At 41.3% G+C, this 10877-nt stretch overlaps 1 protein-coding gene across 1 annotated transcript; it reads right to left on the bottom strand.

The window, feature by feature from the left end:
* Positions 1–562: 562 nt before the first annotated feature.
* On the bottom strand, positions 563–9142 carry Pjvk (pejvakin). The gene is made up of 6 exons (XM_036186161.1): positions 8794–9142; positions 7849–8044; positions 6763–6904; positions 2610–2727; positions 1082–1180; positions 563–883 (listed from the first exon to the last, which is right to left on the bottom strand). Exons 1-6 carry the CDS (start codon positions 9002–9004, stop codon positions 591–593), a joined length of 1059 nt encoding a protein of 352 aa, XP_036042054.1. The 5' UTR covers positions 9005–9142; the 3' UTR covers positions 563–590.
* Positions 9143–10877: the final 1735 nt, after the last annotated feature.

Below are 10877 nucleotides of genomic sequence, written 5' to 3'. Positions count from 1 at the left end.
TTAACATTTTTCTCCTCTTACCAAACCTAGGGCACTAAAGGGCCCCAAAGTAACCACGTGTGCTCGTGTGTCACCTTTAACTGTTGAATTAAAATGTTATTAAATATAAAACACTACTTAAAACAATACACTGGTTCCCAAGAGATTATGAAGAAATGGACAAATCTGTGAAAGAGGGCTTCTCTTTGAATTTTCTAATTAAGTTTTGCTTTATGTAAGCAATGTTATTAATCCTCATAAAATCTATGAGGAAGATTGGTATCATCATCTCCACTTCACAGGTAGAGAAGGCTTACCTAATAAGCCTGCTGCTTTTTTAAAAACTCATCCAAGAAAACCCAAACAATTTAAAGAAGGCTTGTTGAATGGTAGTACATAAAACAACAAATAAAACAGGGAGTGGTGGTTTACACCTTTAATCCCAGTACTCAGGAGGCAGAGGCTGGTGGAGCTCTGTGAGTTCAAGGCCAGCCTGGTCTACAGAGTGAGTTCCAGGACAGCCAGAACTACACAGAGAAACCCTGTCTCCTAAAAAAAAACAAATAAATAAACAAACAAAATCCACCAACCAAGCTTATTCCCTTTTAATTTTATTTCATTCTTTTGTGCCAAATATCAAAGCAAGGGACTGCATGGAGCCTCACGTATTTCACCCCATCCACCGAACACTGAAAGCACCCGTAAACGGTCTCCCTCTTCAAGTTCCCCATTCCACAGAGAATGCAGGGCCCTTTAGGAATGTTGTGGTTTAGTAAGTTCACTCGGATGTGAGTCCCCTCTTTGAGTGAAATGTCAGTCATGCTGAGAGGTTTGTCGTAGTAGTCAGAAAAGAGATCATCCAGGTAAAGCTGGGAACGAGAGATGGCATCCATCACTCTCCTATCTGCAAAACAGAACCCAGAAAAGTGTTACAAGTCCAAACAACCGCGCAACCCAAGCTGTGTTTAAAAAGGTGTCAATCCAAACCATCCGTCAGGAAATAATTGGGCTTTAAACGTGTTAACTGATGGGTTACCGAGTAGGTAGCCTCACATACTGATACAGGAAGAATGCCTTCACAGACACCCTTCAACGGACATACTTCGTTCAAAGAGTATATTTCTCAGTCTGTAGAACATGGCAAAGGTTGTCGTTTCTTCCCTTTCGAATCCTCCTTTTGACACTGACGTGACACAAAGGTCTACGAAACAAATTTGAGATGTTATTAGAACTTAACTAATATTTGAATATTTCATAGAGGCTATGAATACCCATACATGCAATTTGTTGTTGTTATTTTTTTAACTAAACTTTACACATTTGAGGAAAAGATACATTAAGAAGTACAAAATTCAGAGATGAAACTCACACAATGACATGCCTCTAGCCCACCCTGTACCCAATCTGTCTGACACGGGCCTTGTGTATCCTTTAGAAACTCTGTATGTGCAGACTTAACATATGTTTCCAGAAACAATTCCAAATCACACATAGTTCTTTAAAATATCTCTCAGAGATCATTGCATGCGCAGAGCTACCCATCACTCATCATGGTTTTGTCTTCCTCTGTTGTGCTCATGAGGTGTACCACTACTGGGTCCCCTACTGATGTTTCCAATATTTTGTGTTAGCAACTACAGACCCTGTTCCTCTATCATTGTACATATGTCTCAGTATCCCTAGAGCATAAATTTCTGAAAATGAAAGGCCAAACAAATGTGCACATAGATTACATTCTGATGAATGTCATTATACTCCTCTCCACAATACAGTCACTGTAACTGCAAACCCTGACAGCTACAGGGTTCAGTTTACTTAGAATGTGATTTTGTTTATAGACTTCCTAATCCCCCTGCCTCAGGACTACAGAAATTAACAAAAGAAGCTCTACAAATGTCAATTACCATAACTAGGGGGCTCCCTTGCCTGGTCCTTTGGGGCTACATCTGGTCTTGTTCTGGCTGGCAGTCAACTAACTTTAAAGTCCCGGGACACGTAGAAAGCTAAAGTGAGCTGCCCTGAGCTACCATGCAAGATGACAATTGTAGGGGAAGTATTTACAATTCTAAAGTGTTTCTTTTATTATTTTAAAGGGGGTGTGCAGGTGGGAAGTTATGTCCAAACAGGTACGAATTAACTAATTGATTATTAATTAATATATACCACCTATTTGGGCACCACACACTTTGGGCATCTTACTGCCTTCAGATTCTTATTTGCCACTTCTACAAGCTACCTATCAGAAGTCATTTATTATCCCTCCCACAAGAGCTAAGGCATATTTTGTCAATGGACCTTGTTTTATTCCTAACCTATCATTGTAAGTGGGGTAGTATGGAGCCTTCACTAAGAAGCATAAAAGAGGTGCCGGGAAAGCGGGTATGGGGGGATGTTTTCTCAGCTACTTCACCCTAGCCTAAGACTGAGATACTGAATGCATCACGCTTCTATAATCACAAAAACAAGAGGGGAGACAGAGAAGGAAGGAGGTAGAGAGGAGAGGAGGGAGAAAAGGAGGGAGGGAGGGAGAGGAAGAGAAGGAGGGAGGGAGGACAGAGGGGGGAGCTTCATTCCTTTACATTTTCCTTAAAAGCATCATCACCTGAGCTTCAGGCATATTTTTTACTCACCAAAGGCACCATCCAGGTAAATGAAGAGCTCGAAAACGCTGAAAGCTATCGTTGTGTGTGCTGGGAAGACAATAGCTTTTTCCCTTCCTTTGGGATTCTGCTCATCCATAAAATGAAACTACAGTAAACACACGGATGAAACAACATTATTACAGCGCACAGCAGGGCAGGGTAGCCTGTTGAAGAAACAAACTTCCCGTAATCCCACCAGAAACAAAACCCAGCCACCTACGCAAGTAAAGAGCTGCCTTGCCTCAGTCAAACCTTATTTATGGTGGACACCCATGCATGATCTATGCTAGCGACCTTTTAGCTTCCTCCCTTTAGGACTGAAGTCCATGAGTATCACAAGTGTTCTTACAGCAAACCCTTCTCTTTCAGCCCCGCCCATCTACTTCAGAAGCCCCACAGAATGTGTGGGCAGCATCTCAGTCACCAAAATGACCACCATCAAGTAATGCTTCAGCTTGTACCTCTCAAATGACTGATGCTCGTCAGAATTTGGAGGATATCTGAATACGGATTCTGAACAGAACCCTCATGATGTAGTGATGGATGAATACACCTAGTATTCTTGAAATGCCTTGGTCCTCTTACATAGATTATGTGTAGCATGTTAAATTACAACAGGAGAGGGTTAAAAAGATGACCGTTTAGTCCTGTATTTTTTTTGGAGGGGGGCTGAGACAGGGTTTCTCTGTGCAGCTTTGGAGCCTTTCCTGGAACTCACTCTGCAGACCAGGCTGGCCTTGAACTTAGTCCTGTATTTTTGTTTTGTTTTTTTGTTTTTGTTTTTGTTTTTGTTTTTGTTTTTTTCCAGACAGGGTTTCCCTGTTTAGCTTTGTGTCTTACTGGAGCTCACTTGGTAGCACAGGCTGGCCTTGAACTCCCAGAGATCCGCCTGGCTCTGCCTCCTGAGTGCTGGGATTAAAGGCGTGGGACACCACCGCCCCGCTAAGTCCTGTATTTTTAAGAGGCATTTCTTTATGATGTGTGTGGGGTGCATGCACAGAGATCACAAGACAGCTTTATGGAATCACTCTTCTCTTTCTAGCATGGCTTCCGGGGACAGAACTCAGGTCCCCAGGTTTATGCAGCAAGCTCCCTACTCATTGAGCCAACTCCCTGGTCTTGGCCCTATATTTCTAATGCGTGGTTTTATTTTACTTTTTCTTTCCTGAATTATCAACACACCGTATTTGTACACACCTGGGAGAGGCAATATGCTGCTTTGGCTCATTGCACATCGGACCGTGATCAAGTCAGGGTAATTAGTGCATTAATCTACCACCTTAAACTTTCACTGTTTCTTTATAATGAGTACATCCCTTTCCTCTAACCATTTTGAGAAATATGGTACATAGATAATTATCTTCATTCTACTGTGCCACAGGCCACCAAAACTAAATTTTCCTATCCTATCCAACAACTATATTGTTCCCACCAACCCAGCCTTTGCTAGCTCCAGTCTGTGTTCAACTTCTACGAGATGCCTTTTTTTTTTTCTTCTTTCTTTTCATCTATGTGTGTGGTGTATGCTGTGGGATGTCTTTCTGTATGCTGTGAGTATGTGTTGCTCCCGTTGGAAAATAAATAAAGCTGCATTGGCCTATGGCAGGGCAGGATGGAGCCAGGTGGGAAAACCCAAGAGAGATAGAGAGAGGAGAAAGGAGAGTGGGAGATGCCAGCCGCCATCCAAGGAGCAACATGTAATGGGACATGGGTAATGTGTCACGGAACACGTGGCAATACATAGATTAATAGAAATGGGTTGAGTTAAGTTATAAGAGCTCACTAGCAAGAAGCTTGAGCCATAGGCCATACAGTTTGTAATTAATAGTAAGACTCTGAATGATTATTTTATAAGCAGCTGTGGGACCGTGGGTGGGAAAGATTCATCAGGACTAAGGGGCTGCAGGACTGGAGAAACTTCCCTCTACAAGGATATGCATGTGTATGTGTTTGTATGTGTGTGTACACATGCATGGGGGTACATGACCACATGGATATGATATATGTGGAAGCCAGAGGTCAACCTTGGGTATCTTCCTTTATAGCTCTCCATCTTATTTTTTTTTTTTTTTTTTTTTGAGTCACCCACCGAACACGGAGCTCACTGAATGGATCAGACTGTTAGGAGGTCGGCCAGTCCCAGAGAGGCTCCTCTCTCTGCCGCCTCCCGTGTGCTGGGATCATAGAGTCCCACTGTAAAACTCAGCTTTTATCCAGTTGCTGTGCTAGGGGTCAAGTTCAGATCCCCGTGCTTGCACAGCAAGTACTGTATAGACAGAGCCATCCCACAGCCCACTTTAAAAATTAAATTAGTATACAAACTCATGGGTTTTATAATGGTGCGTGTGTGCGTGCGTGTGTGCGTGTGTGCGTGTGTGCGTGCGTGTGTGCGTGTGTGCGTGCGTGCGTGCGTGTGTGTGTGTGTGTGTGTGTGTGTGTGTGCACTTTGCCCTGCCCTCCCCTTTCCACCTTCATACTAGTCTCCATCCCTCATGTATTCCTCCCTTCCCTCCTCCCCCCAGTCTCTTCCTCCCCTTTCATGGTCTTCTTTCTGGTTTCTTGACTTGTACGCAAACCCATGTACACACATATATAAACATAAAGCTCGATACTGCATATAAGAGATGCAATATTTGTCTTTCAGAGTCTGGCTTATTTCACATGACAATTTTCAGTTCCCTCCATTTTCCTACATATCATCATTTCATTTTCTTTTCTATAGAATAAAATGTCACCTAAAATTTGGCTTTGATCCTATCAAATCTTTGCTAGGTGTCACTGGTTGGTGACAATATAAATGATTTTCTGTTTTTTAAATTTTTCTAAAGATTTATTAATTTGTATTTGATGTGTATGTGTGAGTGCCTGCATGTATGTATGTGCATCATGTATGTGCAGTGGCTGCAGAGGCCAGAAGAGGGCATCAGATCCCCTGGAACTGGAGTCATAGACACTTGTGAGCCACCATGAGGGTGCTGGGAACCAAATCTGGGTGCTCTCAAAGAGCAGCCAGTTCTCTTAACTACACATCTCTCTCGCCCCAGTTTTCTATTCTAACTTTGAAAAGGATTTACACAAAATGAAGCATATTTAGCTATTGATAATGTTAGTTAGAAAAACTATTTTCATATAAAATAAATTCAGGGCTGGTGATATGGCTCAGCAGATAAAGGCACTTGCCACAGTGCCTGACCACCTGGGCTTGCTCACTGAGACACACATATGGAAGGAGAAAATTGAGTCCCACAGTTTGTCCTCTGACTTCAACATGTGCACTGTGGCACTTGCACACACACACACACACACACACACACACACACACACACACAGACACACAGACACACATGGAGAGCACAAAATAAATAAATGCCAAAAAATAGTTAAAAACTCAACTTTTAAAATTTCAGTATAGGGGCTGGAGAGATGGCTCAGAGGTTAAGAGCACTGGCTGTTCTTCCAGAGATCCTGAGTTCAATTCCCAGCACCCACATGGTGGTTCACAATCATCTGTAGTGAGATCTGGCGCCCTCTTCTGGCCTGCAGACATACATGTAGGCAGAACATTGTATCCATAATAAATAAATAAATCTTTTAAAAAAATTTCAGTATGATTGCACTACTTAAAAATAAAATCAAAGAATACAACAGTTGAACTTAACTTTTTGTTCTTTTTGTTTTTGTTTTTTAAAGATTTATTTATTTATTTTATGTACACAAGTGCTCTATCTGCATGTATGCCTACACCCCAGAAAAGGGCATCTGATCTCACTACATATAGTTGTGAGCCATCATGTGGTTGCTGGGAATTGAACTCAGGACCTCTGGAAGAGCAGCCAGTGCTTTTAACCACTGAGCCATCTCTCTAGCACTTGTTTTGTTTTGTTTTGTTTTTTTGAGACAGGGTTTCTCTGTGTAGCTTTGGAGCCTTTCCTGGAACTCACTCTGTAGCCCAGGCTGGCCTCAAACTCACAGTCTTGGGTGGGCTTCTTATTCTGAAGCATAACCATTCTCGAGTGAAGCCCTACCCAGCTGAGGCTCTTTCTTCTCTGCCTTTGATGAAAGGCACAAACCCATGAAGAACAACTTTATGAAAACCCCATAGTAACTGGGGTTGGCTAGTGAAGCCCTGACTGTGTCTTACCCGCATGGCTTCCCCTCGAACCCCAGCATGCACAGACAGGGAGCACTGTCGTGTGGTTCTGATGCTCTCCATGACCACGCACAGCACGGCCTTCCTGCTGCTCCTTGATTGGCGGATCAAACTGTGGTCAAAGTTAATTTTTCTAGAATAAAATAAAAAAGATACATGCATAAGATGCTTTAACATGTGATTACACAGACTTGAATGTACCTGTTGTGTTATTTGTGGCCCATCTTAACTATGTGTGACTTGAGGTAGGCATAATGCAAATCAGAAAATATAAATCACTTGATTAATTTGCTGCTCCCTTCACTGGGTTTTCTTGTTTTAAAGAGTGGAGGCATGCCTTTAGTTTTGTAGGGGACTGAACCTAGGGCCTTGTGCATGCCAGGCAAGTGCTCTATCACTGAGCCATCTCCCAGCTACCTACCCACTCTTTATTTAGACAGATGCTCCATTTGCCCAAGATAGACTTGAACTCACTATGTATCCCAAACAGGCTTTGAACTTGTGATTCTCCCATCTGACTCTCGTAAGAATCTGGGATTACTGGCCTGTACAACCACACCTGAATCTCCTGGTTCTGTAGAATGTTCTATTCTGTCTGTTGAGAGTCTTTTGGAAGCACAGCTTGTATTATTTCAATGTAATAATTTAGCAAATTGTTTAGCAGAACCACAATGATGTTTTGTGAAACAACTGAAAATGTATATCAAATGATTTTTTTTATTGGGTTGGGGTACTAATTAGCTGCTAATATGTAGTCTTTCAAATGAAGAAAAAACATAAATTAACTCATAAACTATAACCCCATTTTTTTTGTTTTTTTGTTTTTTGTTTTTGTTTTGTTTTTTGAGACAAGGTTTCCCTGTGTAGCTTTGCGCCTTTCCTGGAACTCACTTGGTAGCCCAGGCTGGCCTCGAACCCACAGAGATCCGCCTGGCTCTGCCTCCCAAGTGTTGGAATTAAAGGCGTTAGCCACCACCGCCCGCCAGCCCCAATGTTTTAAGCATTCTTTGTAATGGAGTTGATACAGTTAAATCATTTAGTAAAAATACTGCAGTATATCCGGATCTTGGTACTGACCGTGCAGTAATTTCCTTGAGTAATGTTGACACTTCCACTTCATGTTTGGTTACTACACCAAATGAAGCTTTGACCGCAATGGAATCAGATCCCGTAACATTAATCCCAACATCATTCACAATATGGTTGCTTCGCCTTCCATAGAGGGAAACATCTGACTCATCTTCATAATTCAGTAACTGATAAGATGAAATACCTTAGGAGAAGGAACTCAATATTTTTTAGACGTCTCAAATTCATCTTACACAGACTTTATATATTACTACGTTAACATGACTGAAAAATTCTTTTGCCCAAATTAAACAGCATTTCAAAACACATGAAAACTAGCATTTCAGGCTATTTTACTTCAAAAACTGACAGTAAACTTAAAACAAACTCAAATTCTCTGTTCACACAACCAAATACATATACATCAATCAAGATCCATTGGGTAGTTGAAAGAAAAATAAGTGTCCTTAACCAATGACTAGCCATCATGCCTATTTTATAATCTAGTTTTAAAAACACATTTCAAGGTTGGGAGATGGCTCAGTTGGTAAATTGCATGCTTGTAAACATGAGAATCTAAGTGTAATCCCCTAGTACCCACACTTTTAGAAATTGTCTTTATTTATTGGAACAAACTGTAAAATAATTACTTTCATTTATTGATCATGTGACATGGGTAAGACCAAATAATGCCCTATATTATACAGGACAAAAAATACATCATTTTCTTGGTCTATTAGTTAAAAAGAACTTAAAATTGATTTTTAAATTAAGCAATAAGAGATTTGAAGCTATTAAGTCTTAAACATTGTTCATCTTAATAATACTACTACCACATGAAGGTTGATCTTATTCATAAAATGTGTATTATTAATATAATTAATTCACACAACCTCCCTTAGGTTATTAGTGCTACAGCCCCGCGGAAAGTCACTCCCAAACATTTAAACTTACCAGCTGAAATGTCTCTGTCTCCTAGGAGAATATCTTTAAGTGTGAAAGGCGTTGAGGTAAATTTGTGTCTAGGAAACAGAAAGCAGCGCTTCTTTTTGACTACCAGACTCAGGGGTTGGTATTTGTCAGCTTCGCTGAGGCTGGGAACAGGCACTAATCTCCCTCCATCTCCTACTTGCTTAACAAAGCTCTTGGTAGCAGCAGCAAACATATTAAATTCAAGACGTCATCGGCTGCGCCCCTCAGGCAATGGACCCATTGTCTGAAGAAGAAAGTCAGCCCCCAAACTAAGCCTTGTGGGATGTTAAATCCAATTGCACAGGTTAGAAGCAGAAAGCACACTCTCACCCGTACCCGTGTGCAATTCACAATACTGCCTCCCTTCATGGAGCTCAGGTAATGAATAATAGACGGCAGTGGAAAATGATAGGCTAAAAGAAGTCTACCTGGGAATGGCGGTCTACAGAACTAAAACATACACAAAAAACTAATTCACGTACTATCCACGTCCTTGAGGAGACCACAGTTTGAGAGTTTGTATCAATGAGCCAATTTGAAAGGAAGCATTAAGTCCTGTGGGAAAAGGTGCAGCTGGGCCCTAACATTAGGCCTGGATATGATCTACAGTGGACATCATCCAAGAGGAATTCCTTCACGAGTCCAGCAGGTGAATTTTGGCAACAGAAAAGCACTTTTTGAATCCTCACAGTATACAGATCATTACATGAGCATTTCTCTCATCTGGGATTTTGTGTGCTCATAAAACTATGTGTATAATACCAAATACCAATTCACAGAATACAGAGGAACAATTGTAAGCAGCTCTCTGTAGAATACTAATGGCTTTTAGTTACAAATTGCATTACACATTAAAAACTGTCATGGAAGTCTCTTACTTTGAAACGGATGGCTCAAACTACATCACCTGATAGAGTTCTGCTAAATTTACGCCCCTGTAGTTGCTTACTACTGTCCCAATCACTCAGCCTATAAAAATAGTTGTCTAAAGTTCTGGCTTATTTTCAAGGAGTTTTGTGGATCCATTTAAATTAAATTCTAGAAAAACTGCTCTACTGAGATATTGTATGGCCATAAGTGGTTGACATATTTTGAATGTGTTCCTTACAATACAACACTCATTAACACGTAAGTGTAATAGCATTATTGGGTAGTAACCTACACTCCTTATGCGTAAATAAAGAGAGAACAGGCTTAACCCAAGCCCCAAGTAGAATTCAATTTGATTCGATTCTGTATATTTTTACTTGCTTCCAAGTATTTGGGCTCACATGCAACCCAAAACAAATTTCCATCATAAAACTAACTACTTTTCTACACCAATCTAAACATTTTATTTTTAGAAATAACTTTCAGCAGTCTTTTCGTGAGGACATTTCTAGAATTCAATTCTAGCCCATCAAGTAAGCACAGGAGCCACTGTGCATAGTTCAGAACGCTCTAAGACTCCTGTCTGACACACTCTGAAAGTGGAGCATCCCAGACTGATGTCTTCACTCCCCACTGCACAAGTCAGCAGGGCGGGAAGAGAGATCCTGGAAACCGGTCTAAATATCTTGCTGTGCACCCTACCTCCCTGTGTCATTGGGGATCCTGCAATCTCCTAAAGCAGCGGTTCTCAGGGTCACAACCCTTTTGGGGGTTGCATATCAGATATCCCGCATATCAGATATTTATATTACAATTCATAACACTAGCAAAATTATAGTTATGAAGTAGCAAAGAATAATTTTATGGTTGGGGGGTCACCACAACATGAAGAACTGTATTAAAGGGTCGCATCTTTATGAAGTCTGAGAAGTATTGTCCTAAAGCCTGCAAGCCACAGGAGCCCGCCAGGCAGGAGAAGTTTCCAGGGATCCAGTATTCTTCAGCTAGCCCTGCCGGACATTCTGCGGTCTCAAGTTTTGGGGCCAAGATTCGGAATTTTCAAGTAGCCCAACCCTTAATGTTTTTTTCCTTCCTCTTCAAACATGCTGCCTCTTGGCCTACTACAAGCTTTCTCACCGGAAAGGGCCTCCCTCTAAGGACAAAGGACTGAGCCTCTGCGCCACTAAAGGCGGGAG

This window comes from Onychomys torridus, chromosome 4 (genome assembly GCF_903995425.1).
Source record: "Onychomys torridus chromosome 4, mOncTor1.1, whole genome shotgun sequence".
In the NCBI taxonomy this organism is placed as follows: domain Eukaryota; kingdom Metazoa; phylum Chordata; class Mammalia; order Rodentia; family Cricetidae; genus Onychomys; species Onychomys torridus.
Note: the sequence above shows the minus strand (reverse complement) of the source record. Positions and strands in the feature narration are given on the sequence as shown.